At 41.8% G+C, this 15,851-nt stretch overlaps 1 protein-coding gene and 1 non-coding gene across 2 annotated transcripts; one reads left to right on the forward strand and one right to left on the reverse strand.

Annotated features, from left to right (window-relative positions):
* Positions 1–1,135: 1,135 nt before the first annotated feature.
* Positions 1,136–15,823, forward strand: LOC146657346 (junction-mediating and -regulatory protein-like). The gene is made up of 10 exons (XM_085425355.1): positions 1,136–2,671; positions 6,067–6,240; positions 10,468–10,618; positions 11,205–11,374; positions 11,476–11,641; positions 11,796–11,965; positions 12,232–12,303; positions 12,398–12,493; positions 12,576–13,119; positions 13,219–15,823. Exons 1-10 carry the CDS (start codon positions 1,859–1,861, stop codon positions 13,524–13,526), a joined length of 2,664 nt encoding a protein of 887 aa, XP_085281481.1. The 5' UTR covers positions 1,136–1,858; the 3' UTR covers positions 13,527–15,823.
* Positions 7,922–7,993, reverse strand: trnaq-cug (transfer RNA glutamine (anticodon CUG)). Its single transcript has one exon. It is a non-coding gene; the product is annotated as a tRNA-Gln (tRNA).
* Positions 15,824–15,851: the final 28 nt, after the last annotated feature.

The raw sequence follows: 15,851 nt of genomic DNA on the forward strand, positions 1-15,851 counted from the left end.
CGGGCTCTGTGTTTCATTGTGTGTGTACCAGTGCGTGATTTCAGGTATTTGGAAATAAACTGGGCTGTTAATATGGAGGTTTTGTTAGGCGGTAGTCCAGTGAAATCCAAAAGAAGATTTAAAAAAAAAAAAGGAACACGCGGTTCTTCAGAAATGTTCAGCCGTCTATCCGAAATCACCCCAACTTGCTCCTGATAGTCGTAGGAGATGTTCAGCATTTTGCAGTATTTTTAAATGAACGTCTTTAAAACTACAGGATCCCAGAGGTCCCAGGGATCTGTTTAATAATGCAAACATAGTGCTCTATAGGTTGTTGTGGTGGGAGGCAGTCTTCGTTGGAACCCATTAAGGATTTTTTTTTCTTTGCATCATTAGGAGAAACAGACCCTGCTGAGGGACTCACTTTTATCTATCTCAAGGCTGTGACCATTAATGGGGAATGCTATTTTCCATCCCTGTCTTCTGTAACAGGCCAGCCAACGTGTAAACAACAGGAGCTGTGTAACTCAATACCAGTTCCCTCCTCTGAACTTAACTATGTAAGATGAGACACATTCTTTTCTTCAGTTTTTTTCAACTACTTTATTACTTCAAGGTTAGTGGTTTTGGACTACATCATCATTATGATGGCAACTAAATCCTCCCACAGTCCAAAGACAAGCGGGTTAAACTAATAAGTGGCTACTCTGACTTGGCTGTAGGTGTGAATGGCTGTCTGTATGAGTCATCCCACTGATCCCCTGTGACCTGAAAATAAAGTTGGTTCACTCGGCTTCCTGCCCTTCCTCTAAAAAGAAAGAGGGAATGAACTGTTTTATATTAGATGATTTCAGGGGCCTTCTAGAAATGGGGTCATTCAGTTACTTCAGAAAATGAGCTGTCAATTTAATTGGTGAAATATTTTAAAAAGTTATTATTCTGTGCATCTAACTATTATTTAATTCATTTCGGAAAAAAGCTGCATTGTTTTTATTTTCTAAGCTACCACAGTTACGTGCCCTACTCAAGCGGAATCTCTAATGTTGCGTTCACGTGCTTTTTGGGATACAGCAATGCAGACTCAGTGTCCTCAAAGCTGGCTTGCATTAGTATAGCAGTCAGTAGTAACATGGTAAGTAACTGCTGCTAAAGCAGCTTTCCATGGGACTACAAACGTTAATGCAAACCGCTCTTTCTATTTACATAAAGTCTCCAATGTTTCATAAATAGACCGCAGTGTAGCTTTCAGCACTCAGTTTTGCCTATTTCCCCGTGTCTCCGAGTTTATCAATATAGTTCCGATATATCTCAGTGCACCTGAAGGCATCATATTTTGCGTCTGTGGTCCTGCTGGGCGAACACTGAAGACAACATGGTAATGTGAGTTTGGAGACGATGCTACCCTTTCACACAGACCGGAGAGAGCCCCGTGTAACGCTCATGTGTGCTCTCGGCGTGGCGTATCTGAACGATGTCTGCTTTGGTGTCGTGCTTCATGATTAGAAAGGGGCTCTGGAGCCGAGAGAATAACAGAACCCAGCTGACAGGCGGATCGACCGTTGGACTGGTAAACACTCGGGCGCCTGTTATGTGTCAGAGCCGAGTCTTTAACGGCCGGGAAAGCTAATGGCAGAGGTAACGGCTGCTCGATGATGCGATAGACGTCCAAGTTGAAAGCAGGTGGGCCAGAGATGGGACATGAAACCGCACTGCTTCAAATTCATCCATTCGAGCGAAGGAGGATAGCCCCCCAGGCGAAATCTCCTCGGAGAGCAAACGGTTTGGTAAACGACGTTACAGCGCTGTGAGGCTCTCCGTTTCACGCCCCACTCCCAGACAGTGCCACCGCAGCATATTCCCGTTTCATCACTTGGCAGAGATGTCCTTTACAATGGAGGATAATTTGGAGTCGGGGTGGGTAGCCGTTCGCCCGAATGCGTTTGAGGAGAAGGAGAAGCATAAATTTGTTTTCATCGTCGCTTGGAATGAGGTGGAGGGCAAATTTGCCATTACGTGTCATAACAGGACGGTGCAGAGGAGAAGCTTTGGTTGGGACCCTCCTGTGGAGGTGACTGGTCTGGAGGGGGACAAAACAAAATGGCTCGAAAGTCCCGTCAGGGATATAGCGTCTAGTAAAGGAGCCAGTGAGGCTAAAGCATGCAGCCCTAAAACCAAGTCCCTGTCAAAACATAGTCCTGTCAAAATTCAGACTGCGACTAAACCCGTTGCTTCGCGGGTTAGCCCCGACACCGACGCGTTACAATCACTCAGAGAGGACCAGCTGTCTCTATCACTGGACTGCCTGGACCTGGAGGAGCTGGACAGTCTGAGCAGGGAGGACTGCAGCTGGGCCGGACTCTTCTCCTTTCAGGACCTTCGGGCAATCCACCAGCAGCTGTGCTCGATAAACTCCGTCCTGGAGCCATGCCTGCCGGTGTTTCCAGAGGAGCCAGCCGGGATGTGGACGGTGTTGTTCGGCCCGGCGGAAGTATCCGAAACAGAAATGGACGAGCTGTGCTTCAATTTACAGGTGTACTTGGGTCACGCGCTCGACACCTGCGGTTGGAAGATACTTTCCCAGGTTCTCTTCACGGAAAATGACGACCCGGATGAGTACTACGAAAGCCTGAGCGAACTGAGGCAGTCCGGGTACGAAGAGGCGCTCAGCCGAGCAAATAAACATCTGCAGGAGGTGAGTTTTGAGATCCTCCCACAGCTTGTCTGTGACACAAGTGTGTCCGCACATCTGGAAAATTAAGATGCGCTGCACTTACCAGACCCGATTCATTGCACAGGGTATTTATTTTATTCATGTACAAAATTTAACAACACACAAACTCAGAAAAAACAACAAAAAAAACCCCCCCAACCTAATATTACATGAGATTCACCTACAGTAAGACTTCAAAAAAAAGTCCAGTATGCAAGCTGGAGCTCTTTCTTCTACCAGGATGCTGAAGGCACAAAAACTCCCAAAGTGGATGTAGAACTGCTAGAATAATAGTCACTGTACAGGACACTAACTCCGGGTTTGCTTTGAATAATCATGAATACAGCAAGAAAACTTATGAGACAAACACTTCAGAGAGGCTAATTTGGTCATTTCCATTTTGCTATAATAAATCTGTTCTATGTAGGTTAGACAGTTATAGCAGGCACACTTAAAACACACAAAAAAGAGTTAAACAGAAATGGCTGAACTATTGAAACCAGATTTATTTGCTTGATTAGTTAAGATTGGAAGTTTTTATTTTATTTATTTTTGCATATCTATCATTCTATGCATATATTATACTGCATTAGTGTGTTTTGTTTGTCATTAAAGCTAAGAATTAGAAGTTCCAGGGGTACTGATGCATCCTCCAGTATAGCCTTAAGGTTTAATTTTTCTTTAAATGATAATTTAAAAAAAAAACACTACGATGCGTAATAACTAAAAATAATAAACCCAGAATTAATGAAAACAAAAAGGCATTTCATTTCCACTACTGTCACAGGACAGACGGCACAGGACGAGAGGAGACAAATAGAATCACGTTCCCTTTGAGTAGGAAGCTAGTTTCTGAGGTTAGAAAGAAAGAACAAAGTTCAGTTAAATTCAGTTTTATTTATAGAGTTCTAACTCACAACAACAATGTTGTAAGTTAGAACTCTATAAATAAAGGCGCTTTATATTGTCACAACAATCAGGCGACCCCCTATTAGCAAGCACTTGGCGACAGTGGGAAGGAAAAACTCGATCTCACTCACCTAAAACTCTAAGGGGACTGAAGTGTGAAAAAAACAGATCACATGAAGTTACGGGAGGTAAAAAAAAAAAAGAAAAAGACAGTGTAACCTCTACAATACAAGAGACACCCAGTCAATGACAGGTAGAGTGCTTCAGTTTTTTCCTTTTCTCCAGAGATAAGGTGGAGTACCCAATAATGCTGTCTCACCAGAGAGCAAAGGTTTTTTTTTTTTTTTATAAAAATTCACTGCAGTGTGCTGTACTAAACTCACAGCGAGTCAGCAGTCTGCTTATACAGCTGAGCGAATCCAGTCCACACACAAACCTGGGATCAAAACTGGTTTCTTTTGATTGTGAGGTGAATTTGTAAGCCATAAAGTTAACATTATAAATATAATTCATGCTAGAGGAGCACATAACCTCATTATATGTTTATGACCTTTAACTCATTTTGAAATTATGAGTCTGACTGATTTGTGGCCTTGAAAATGAATTTGACATTTATTTAATACATGCTAATTAAAGATGTTTTGAAGTAAAAGGAGTAATATTTGTTTTAATAACATCACTCATTTCAAATTGCAATGATTTAATGTTTGACCGGGACTCTGACTAATAGTGCAGACACCCTCCAGACACCATGCTCTGGGCCTGCTCCTCTGGCACACTTAAGCAGCAGCTAATGATTGGTTAAAAGCTCATAATAGCAATAGGTATTGATGCTCATCGGCTCTCGCATTGTGCTCCTAATCAGCAGTGGTAGATTAATGCATCCTTGACTTGTGGAGCCAGACAGTGAGAGAAGGCCCCTGAGGGAACAGGTGAGAGAGGCCTTTAATGGAAGTGTTTTCAACAGTGTTACTTCTTCATAACGTTACAGTGGAAGTGGTAGATAAACCTTGGTGTGTTACCCGGATTTCTTTGAACTACATGGACTATTTAAAAGCTAATTTTAGTGAGACCATTTCTTACAATACACTTATATTCGTTTTGCAAATGCAATGAAAAAGGATAGAAGGCTCCTCTTAAAGATGCTGTGTTTATGATCGCAGTCACAGCGTGATGCATTTCATGTCTTTTTTAACTTAGAGTTGAAACGACATGCATTTATACTGATGTGCTTATGTGACTATTCTGGCCGAGGCATTTCCTCTCTGCTTTGCTTTTGGCAGCGAAGAGAGACTGAATAGCGCACACGAGTGAGAGAAGCCATGTCGTTTCACACAGACGGTCCCACAACCACTCCCGCTGTCAGAATAAAAAAGGCAGAAAATCAGACAGAGGAAGTGTTGCCTTACTGCCCTTTTCCTGATCTGAAAACATTAAACAGCCGAGCCATCCCTCTGATTGCTTCAGTAAGTGTTTATCAGTTTGGGATTTCCATTTGCTCGACGGAGGATTCATCCTCGAGGAGCTGCTGATCTTATTCAACTGTTTATCACAGGCTGAGCTCCCTGGACTGCAGTGACAGCGCTCTATAGCTCATTCAAAAACAGAAGTTGTTTATTTTGTCAGACATCTCACACGTGCACACATGCACGCACACACACACTGGCCTATCGATCCTCTCACTCCATTTGAGGAATGAGTTAATGCTTATTTTGGTGTTGCTGGTAGCCTACAGGATTATTCAGTCTGGCAAAAATGTGCATGTATCGATCTTATTCCCAGCAGCTGCAATGACTCTGCTCACTTAGCCATAGTCTATGCAGCAAGAGACTACGCTCAGATATACTCCTGTTATTTACAGTTACACAAAGCATCCTTGTAGTCTAGTCATAGTTTTAATAATCTTCTCGCTTTTTACTCCCTTCTATTCTGTTTGGATTCAAATCCCATTCATATCATGTATTTTAAAGCTTTAGATTTTATTTTGCAGATTGAAAAAATATATATTTTATTCTAGGCATTTTTATTGCAAATAAAGCTATCCAACAGTGTATAAGTATTCAATATCACATCTCACTGCAAGATTGAAGTGATACAGTCGTTAATGAAATAAATAATTAGGATATCATTTATGTGACTCTGCTTAATCTTTACGTTTTGAGTATGTTTGCTAAGATATATTGTACTATGGTCCAAAATCAGATTTAAGGCTTTTTAACTAAATTAAAAGGGCTAAATACTTTATAATTTATTCAATATAAAACAATTTCCAGGCTGGTCTGGAAATATTCTGGTCTCCTGTGACGCCCCCTCCACCTTGCTCTTGTGCAATCCCACCTTATTTTAAAAATCATGGAAACACCCCTTACTTGCAGTATGTTTGTAAGCTGCTCGATGTGCGCTGTTTTCCTGTGTTTTAAAAGTTGTTGATGTTAAGAAAAATAACTTCTTGCACGTATAAAATGCAGCTGCTGGAGAAGCACAAGACCATGGACAGTATGGTGGAGTTACTGGAGCTATATGAGGAAGAAGACCACGCCTACGGAGGTCTGCTGGAGGCCTCCACACAGCTGTACCAGTATCTTCTGCAACCCTTCAGAGACATGAGGGAACTAGCCATGCTTCGCAGGCAGCAGATCAAGGTAACAATTTCCCCTTGTTTGGAATCAGAGAGGCATTCTTGATATTTCGTGGGAATTTGTTTGAACTTAGGTTTGGATCTAAATCCTTTAGTGACCCAGTAATTTTGCAAGACCTCTCGGCATTTTACCAAGCCCTTTCAGTCAATCCAAGTAGCTTACATAGTTTGCATGCAAACAAACACTTTACACATAGGGGGTAAAAGAACACTGGTGACATATAACCAGGAGGAAATAAAAATAAAATGAGACACAAATTGTTGTTGTAGATCATGGGAGTTGTGTGGGTTTTTCTGACCTCTTCTTTAGCTGCTATGTTTAAATTACATATTATTTCTGCATTTAGTCAGTGACGTGGACGGATCATAAAACACAACGGACCTGACAGGAAATTCTCATGTCTCCTAAAATAGAGCCTGCTCCATTTGTCTGCAACACTGTGTATGTGTGTGTTTGACGAAGATGTATTATGGTATTACGGTACAAATTATCTTGTATTTTCTGATAAGCTCCAACACAGTGGGAGGGGGATGAGACGGATCTAATTGCAAAGGGAAGATGAATGCTGGTGAATGGATAAATGGTGGAAAAGCTTTGTTCAATCATTGCAGTGCTGATGGCACATATATATTTAGCTCCATGACTCACACGCAGCACATCAATAATAATAAGACCTCAGTGTCTTTTGGATGGATATTAACTTTGCCACTTGATATCCATCTACTAAGAAAAAACAGCTTTCCCATCCTTGGATCAAAACCTTCCTCTAAGTTTTCCACAGTACCTGAAAAACTTATGGTGGTGTGTGAGTGAAATGCTGTCAGAGTGAATGGATCTCCAATTTCCCGTATTCTCACAGAGACATGAATAAATCATGTTGTGTGGGGTCCTATAGGTGTACTGCAGGTACACCTATAGGACCTAATGAAGAAACAGAACCAGTAGGAAGTATTTTTTACGTCTACAGCACGTACAATATGCTGTCCACACTGTTCAGCTGGGATTTGTCACCCTGGCAACCAGGAATCTGAACCATGAAAGAAGTAACAATCGCTGTATTTTATCTCAAACAATTACCTTTTTCTAACCCTGAGTATTTTTTGTTGTATAAACCTAATTGAGTCCAGCTTAATAACAAAGAATAATCGATATTAAATATTGTGTATATTGAATTAATAGTTTTTAGTATTACTAATAGTACAAATGAAATAGAAAAAAATCTTATGTGTATGAGTCAAACTGTTGTCTCTGCTGTGAGCATAATCACTCCACCACATTCAGTGAATTCAGGTATTTTAGTGAAACTAATTCTTAGGAATAAGGGTGGAAATTTATGTCCAGAAGCACAAATCAATAGAGGTTGTTACTATTCAGAAAGGACCAGTCTGAATGGAAGGATGGATTGTTGAGTAAAGCTTTCCACTTCACGTGTGGCTGCTGTCAATCACAGTCCTTCAACTAAAGACAGAGAAGGTTAGCAACTTTAATCCTCTATGTTGATAGTCGGTCGGATGTATGGGTATGGTATAGATGCATACATATACTACTCTGATAAGTAGAGCAGAACCTCCCTTTTTGTCTCTCTGGATTTTTTCTGTAGTGCATTTAGTCTGCTCAACAGTATGTCAGCAGAATCGAGGCTTTGCCAGAAAACAAGAGGGGAGAAAGAGGTTACAAAATATGCAGGTCCCACCGAGATTTGAACTCGGATCGCTGGATTCAGAGTCCAGAGTGCTAACCATTACACCATGGAACCTCCTACCAGAGTGGGGGAGGTAGGAGTGGGTTACACTCAAACATCCGGGTGTATTTATAGCCTACAGCATCTGCAGCTACTACACAGCAAGACTTTCAGTGACTAAGTTCTTTTATCTTCACAAAATGGTTAGACAAGAGTAAGTGCTCTTTCTTCTTCTAATGTTCATGCATGTTAGGTTAACTGATGATTCAGAACTGGCAGGACTGATGTCTGTCTACTCTGTGATGGAGTAGCATTTAATATCAAAACACTTGATCAAAGGTTATTTTTTGTGAAGTGAAAAACACTGGAAAGACGAATCTTAATTAAGAATTTTTTATACATATTTTTTGTACCCGAGTTAACATATAGATTGAGAGCATTTGAGATCCTCTTGTGAAATATTTATTTATATACTGTAACCTTAGCTATATAGTAGCACAAATCAATATGGAAGAATATTTTTATTAAAAAACCTTCAGGAAATTGCAGTAGCAAATGATACTGGTGCACTGCTGAATAGAGATGGAAGGTTAATAAGGGTCAGCCAGTTGATGTTTAGCTCTGTAATCTTGTTTGTCTTATGATTTCTGTGGTATTCATTTCACTTCATTTCATTTCTGTTATCCTGTATTTTATGTATATAAGATTTAGATGGTTTGTTTATGGTTGGTTTACACAGCTTGTGTATGTTTGTGTATGTATGTGTATGCATGTGTAGCTGTATATATCCATACGCTTGTGTGTGTGTGTGTGTGTGTGTGTGTGTGGGGGGGGGGGGGTGAATTGTGTTGCTTACATTGTTGAGATATACATTGTTGTGCTTCACAGTCACCATCTGCCGGAACCAAATTCCTTGTGTGTGTCTCTGCATATACATGGCTAATAAACGCGATTCTGATTCTGATTTTGTGTAAAAACAAAACAAAAAAAGGACTCGCCTGCTTTCCACATTAGTGATGGATTGTTTATTCTTTTTTGGTGTCTAACTCTCTAAACCATGATGCTGCAGTTTGATAATTAAATGACAAATGGTGTGATGCTGAACTGATCCAAGCTTTAATTAGTTTCTGAAATTTGCACTAGTGCATCTCAAAAAATGTGAATGTTGTAAAATAGTTCAGACTTCCTGTAATTTAATTCTAGAAGATTAACTTTCAGTGAAATATTTCAAGCCATTTTTTTTGATTGGAAATCAAAAAACCAAAATTGATTTAATCTGAAAAGAGGACATTGGACCAGCGAGCAGAGGTCCAGTTATTGTTTTCTTACACCTACGTGAGATGTATCTGATGTTGTCTTGGGTTCAGGAGTACAGAGGTTGTGCGAACATCTAGCCTTCAGAACTGAGGCTTAAAGTTGATCATAATTTGGACTGCATTATTGTGGCTGCGTATGCTGAACTAGAGTTTTTTAGAGTGTGTGAATAGTAATTTAATAAAAATCTATATGAAGTATTCTAACAATTTTAGATAGTGGATTTCTGACTTCATCAAAATGGAAACATAAAACCCCTGAAATATCAACTTTACATGTAATGAATACAGAATATATGAAAGTTTAGCCTTTTCAGTTAAGCTATTAAAAACAACTTTATATTGTATTTATTATATTGATAAATACAATATTACAGTAATTCATACTGTATTTGTTGATATTAATATTTACATGCTCAACTGACATTATTCTATCTTCCATAAACATAACCAATAAAACAACGGAAACAATTAAGATTTAAGTTTTTTTAAAATTTGTTTTTCATCATCGCACATGCTTTTGTAATCTCAGTGATCGTGTGAGGCTGACACTACTTTTTGTTATAGATGTCTACTTGCATACATGCTTACTTGACTGTGCACACAGTAATTAAAAATAACTAAACTAAAAGAGAAGATGGAATTTCATGACAGTTGCCAGTACTTCTGTGTGTGGGAGTGAGGCTGCCCCTCCAGGCCTGCTTTTTGTGGTGAAAGCACTTAAATGGAGTGTGTGTTTAAACTTTAAAACCGTTCCACACAGATTTTATGTGTGGGGAGATTATCTGTACTGTTATGTATACCACAGTGACTCCAAAGTTTAGGAGAACCATTTGTGTAACTTGCTCTTACCACTAAGTGGCAGTAGCTTAGTAATGTGTGATATTTGGAGTTTAGACCACCACCACTCTGGATCTCAAATGGAAAAGAAGCAGTGCTATCTTAAAGGTGTATGTTTTTATGAATGGGCAGCTAACTTGTCATTGAGATTTGGCTCCACTGTGTACACAGCAGCTGCTTCCTAATCTTTTTCTATTATTCTTATTCAATGATTATTCATTTTTTATTATCAGCACACTATATACTGTATCCAAAGGGTTATTTTGAGAAGTGTTAATAAGATTTATTAAAAAACGAAACAAACTTACTTTTCTTTAGATTTTATTCATCACAGAAAAATATTAAATGTCGCTTTTTAATCTTGCTGAAAAAAATGTGTGCATATCCTCTCGTTAGATTTCCATGGAGAATGACTACTTGGGCCCGAGGCGCATTGAAGGTCTAAAAAAGGAAGACTCTGACTGGCAGAAGAAGGCTCAGGAGGCCGTCCTCAACATCCAAGAGTTTACTGTAAAATACTTTGAAATCACTGCCAGAGCCCAGAAAGGTACGGTCTGCCATCACTGACACGTCAAGTCGATAAAGCAGCAGAAGGATGACTTTGAATAATCAAACAGAGAACACGCACACACATAGTAGAGACATTGGCGTGTTATTGACCTGTGTGTGGTTTTGATCCCAGGGCTAATGCGATGTGGTATTAATGAGACACTGCAGACAGCTGTGCTTTAACAGAAACAGGAGAAAACAAGGACGACCTATTGATCAACCAGCTCTGCCAGCAGCTTCTGTCAGTGCAGGGTCACTCCACAATGTGTCCCTCTTTTCTCATGTTTTCCTTCACAGCTGACTCATTCTTTTATTATCTCAAATTCATCAGATGAAAAATCAAGTAAGTTAATTGCTTGAAGAGACAACTGTAAAGAAAGTAGATGCAATATCCAAATGTGGCCAATAGATGTCTCCCTCTGTGTTATTGTAAGGAGCCTTCCTTTTATGTTAGACTTTAGTCATCACATAGAGGGAAAAGAAATTGCGGTGACGTGCCCACACACTGTACCAGAGGATGAGACTGAATGAGTCACTCTCACGTTTCACTCATCCACCTGTGCAATGTGTTTTGTTGTCCATAGGTGTATACGAGCGTATGAAGTTGGATCAGCGTAAGTTTGGTAAGTCTTCGTGGACGGCGGCGGTGGAGCGCATGGAGAGGCTGCGCTACTCAGTTGCAAAGGAAACCCTCCAGCTCCAGAGAGCCAGGGAGATCTGTCTAGAGCAGAGGAAACACACACTTCGAGAAGAGGTGTGGTAACACGCTCACGACCAAATGAAACTGCCAGGCACGCTTACTAAGCATGCTTTGTTTTGTGACCGTTTTCTATTTTTTACATTCATTCCTTCCAGATGCAGAGTCTGTGTAGCAGTGAGGACGCGATGGCCCTCTTAGACCACATGGAGACCAAGTACTATGAGCTCCAGCTTCAGCTCTATGACATCCAGGCTGAGATACTACAGTGTGAAGAGCTGCTCCTCACTGCTCAGTTAGATAGCATCCGTAGACAGATGACAGGTTCTACTGCAGCTACTTTTTGTTTGCAAGATCTTAATTATCCTGTTTTAAAGAGAGTCCTGAAGTAGAATTTCTGCTATATTAACTGCTGTAAGACTTTCTGAATTCTGGTTGTACATTAATGGTTTATATTTATGTGTATGTGTGCTTTCAGAGCGTCAGGATGAAGTGGTGTACTATGACACCTTTGAAAGTGCGGATGATATAACAGAGGACAATACTGCAGAGAGAGAAGAGCTGCGCAGACTTCAGGTCAGCGCTCGACAGCTGGAGGCAAGGAGGGGGCGCATCACTGCCAAACGCTCCTATCTAAGGAACAAGAGGGTGTGTGTGCTTTACTAGCTTTTATTTTCATTCCTGAAGTGTAGCCTGGATCATGAAGCCTATTCAAAATGAAGAAGTGACTGCTAATACTGTGGTTGCAATCCTGTTCAGCTCTTCTGTGCTAGATATTTGGATTTTCTCTACAACAAGTTATAAAGACACATGTCTCCAAGCAAATATGTGTATACATATATATAATTATGGTATGTTCATGACTGTGAGTTTTTATTGATTGTTTAAATTGGTTATGGTGTGTGTATCGATAGGAAATCTGTGTCTCCAACCACACTCAGAAACAGCAGAGACGCCAAATCCTCCAAAAGGACCCCACATCCCAGGTAGAAGTTGTTTTAGGTTTTTTTTAAGATGGGACTTTTTGCTGCTAAAGCATCTCCATCATCTCTCTCCTCTTCTAAACTCATGAATTACCAGCTGAAAAATGAAGAAGAGGAAGATGAGAAAAGGAAGAGGAGCAGAGTAAGCCAGGAGAGGCAGAGAACACTGGACAGATTACGCACTTTCAAACAGGTATGTGCCCTCCTGTTCACTGGAGGTGTCTCAGTATATGTAATTATCTTTTGCTCACCTACACCTTTGTGTCTTTTTCTAGCGGTACCCAGGTCAGGTGATTCTGAAGTCCACTCGGCTACGCACGGCTCACAGCACAAGAAGAGAGCGAAGAAGCGTGGAAATGAGTAGCTTGAGTGAGAGGGAGGAGTGCGCGGACTCTGTTTGTGTGCAGAAGCAGGGCCAGCCGTTGTGTCTAAGTACCAGCGTGCAGACGGACCCCAGCCCCAGCTCCACGCTCACCACTCAGCCCACGACGGCGTACACGGCGTCGCTTCCGCCGCTGCCTGTGCCCAGTCCTGCAGACTCCTCCTGCTCTCCTTGCTCCTTGTCCTCATTGCTAGCATCCCCTATCTCCCCTCCTCCTCCACCACCCCCTCCACCCCCGCCACCAACAAGGGAGGAGCTGTCGCCCTCTGGGAGCCCGGGGCGGCGGGGGCAGAAGGCTGGGGGAAAGAGTGTATCAGAAGAGCTCGCTCTCTCCCCGCTTGGCCCGTTTATCCCTCGCTTCTTTGACAGCAGCCAACTGGTGAGCGCCCGCAAAAAGCTGAGGAAGACCCCAGAGTTTGACATCCACAACAGAAAAGGTACCAGGACTGTTAATAAGCAAAATAATTTGAGTATTCACATTAGCTAATTACAGCAGCCAATCATAGTCTGTGTTTTTCTCCCCTGCTCACATGCAGTAAGCTCCCCCATGGACGAGGTGCTCGCCTCCCTGAAGAGAGGCAGCTTCCATCTGAGGAAGGTCGACCAGCGTTCCCTGCTTCCTGCCAAGGGTGACGATGACCCAAACAGCATCCTGGCCCAAATTCGTAAGGGGGTCAAACTTCGTCGCGTTCCCTGCAGAGAGAGAAAGGACCAGGGAGAGTTCCCACCTTCCACCGACCCCCTGACTAGGAGCATCCACGAGGCGCTGCGCCGCATCAAGGAGGCCTCACCAGAGTCCGACTCGGACGACGATGGTTTGGCCGCCCACGACTGGGAAAGCTAGGGTTCAGGGCTGCACCCGTAACACAGATGACTTCAGCCTCTGGCACTGCACACACTGTACTGTACTGTAAACACACACATACACACAAACAGTCAATCACGCATTCAAGCACACACATCTCAGCCACACATGTACCCAGTGACTACGCCAGAGAGTCACAACAATTATCACCAACTCACCAAACGCTCCAAAGGTCTATGGTCAATCTGTTTTCAGTTTCTTTTTCACACTACATCCTCACGATGGTTAGCGATTATGTTTTTACTACTACTGTATGTCACTGTGGTTTTGTTCCCATCATCAGACTGTACTGATTCCATGTTTACTTTTTTATTTATATCAAATGTACTGTCTCGCTGACATACTGCACTGACACTTATTTGTGAAACTGTATATGGAAAGTGCTGATGAGCTGTGTGACCTCTTCACTCACCCTACAGCATAAAAGATGTGCGTTGCTGGTAATTTGAAGTTTTTGGGAGACTGAGCGATGAATAGTTTACACGTTCAAACTGGGATCACTGGATTTAGTGTCCAGATTGTAAATCATTACAGCATCTGATATTTTTCATCAAGCTGCCCCCTCACTATGCTGCCTATCTGGTTTTGGCCCATTCCCATCACGTGGGCATGGGCGTGTCTGACAATAAAAGGACCAGTGCTCATCTTTAAATCCTTGCCTCTGTGGCACCAGATTTGCGCCCCTCCCCCTTTCTCTTGTCCTCTTCTGGCCCTCACCACCCCCGACTCTCACAGCCTCTCTGAGTGAGCAAATATGTATCGACCCATCTGTTCGACCGCAGCATATGGCTGGGCGGGTGGAAGAAATAGAGGGTGCAGTAAGGTTTATCATTATTTGTCACATCTAACAGCATCTCTAATCTGAAGCTGGACACCTACGGTTAGAGAGGATTGGACGAGGGGTCACTGAAGTTTGTTTGGTGAGGTGGAGGTCAAGGTTAGTGTCAGTGGTGCTCGTGGGTAGATTCAGTTGGTGATTCCCAAACTTCATATAAGGGATAGTCACGGTGGAGGAGTGAAACTGGTCATGCTTGTTTGAGTGATGGATGGTACGTAGGAGGCTAGATTCTCTCTGCGCTGTGGGGAGTCAATGTGGGCCGTGGAGCAGTCGGTTGTGATTGATGCAGTTTCTCCTGCCATCTTCTCCACTTTCTCTCCTCCCCTTTATTGCATTTTTCCAAATTTCTTTCCCTGCACTCGGTGGGCAGGAGAACACAGTAGGAGGCCTGTTACTCACAGTGCTGGAAGTGAAGATATGCACACATGGACTCACACTCTAAATTCACAGCCAACATGTGCAAAATCGTTTCAGTGACAGAAAATGGTGTGAGCACTTTGATGATACATAGTACAAATTCTAAATCACTTTATCTGTACAGGAACAATTATTATGCTTTAACCACTGGGGGAAAATATATATTTAGAAGCTAAGTAAGTTTAAAAGCACTGAATAAACTCAGTCCTGAATTTTTGGACAGACAGTACAAGAATCTGCATAAACATAGCACAAAGACGTGGATTTACAAGTGTGGCTCTGAGCTTGGAAGAGCTTCAGCATGCACTGTCTTAAACAGCTTTAATGCAATAAATAAATGAATAATAATTATAAAAAGTAGTGTGCTTTTTCTCTTAAGCTTGTGTTGGGAGCCATTCACAGATTAATCACAAGGCAGAAAGAACAGGCACGGGTGTATATGTCATAGCTTGAAAGTAGCTCGGTGCTTAAGATGGTTTCTTTTTTTTCCTGGCAGAGCCAGTCTGAGGCACAACAATCTTCCATGGTACCCTCATCATGTAGCATGAAACAGACACTGACCCGACTTTAGTCTAAGACTAACTCAGACCTTACACGACTTCACTATAACTGACCAGGACAAAGTTTCTCCAATGTTAGTGCTAAAAGTTATGTTGCTCTTCTTATCTGTGGTCAGCAGTGTGTTTAAAACCTTTGGGAAAGCGGGCTCACACCTGTGAACCGGCTGTTTCTTACCTGACTGACCTGACTGTCATGTGCACTTACCTTTATCTATAAATAACCTCGACACAGCTGTATTTTTGCACTTCATTTCTTAGTTTGTGTCCTGTTTTTATTTCCAACGTGTTTCCAGCCAAATCTTTTTTTTCTGATGCATTTGCTTCCTATAAAGACCTGTAATCGACAGGCTGATTATATGATCCTTTGTCTGAATACCTGTCAGTCACTTGAGAAGTGCAATATCAAAATAATGAAATATGAGAAAAGGAATGAAGCCTCTTCATTGGTGACAATGAGTTTAGATTGCTTGCCTAAAACAGTGGACTTAC

The sequence above is a fragment of the Rhamphochromis longiceps genome, linkage group LG12, assembly GCF_057381845.1.
Source record: "Rhamphochromis longiceps isolate RC_006_pf linkage group LG12, R_longiceps_female_GT1.1, whole genome shotgun sequence".
In the NCBI taxonomy this organism is placed as follows: domain Eukaryota; kingdom Metazoa; phylum Chordata; class Actinopteri; order Cichliformes; family Cichlidae; genus Rhamphochromis; species Rhamphochromis longiceps.

What these genes read in the sequence shown, in the direction of transcription:
- LOC146657346 (XM_085425355.1), top strand. Translation starts at nt 1,859, where the DNA reads ATGTCCTTTACAATGGAGGATAATTTGGAGTCGGGGTGGGTAGCCGTT. An exon ending in CAAATAAACATCTGCAGGAG is followed by an intron (nt 2,672 to 6,066) that starts GTGAGTTTTGAG and finishes TATAAAATGCAG; the next exon opens with CTGCTGGAGAAGCACAAGAC. An exon ending in AAAAGGACCCCACATCCCAG is followed by an intron (nt 12,304 to 12,397) that starts GTAGAAGTTGTT and finishes ATGAATTACCAG; the next exon opens with CTGAAAAATGAAGAAGAGGA.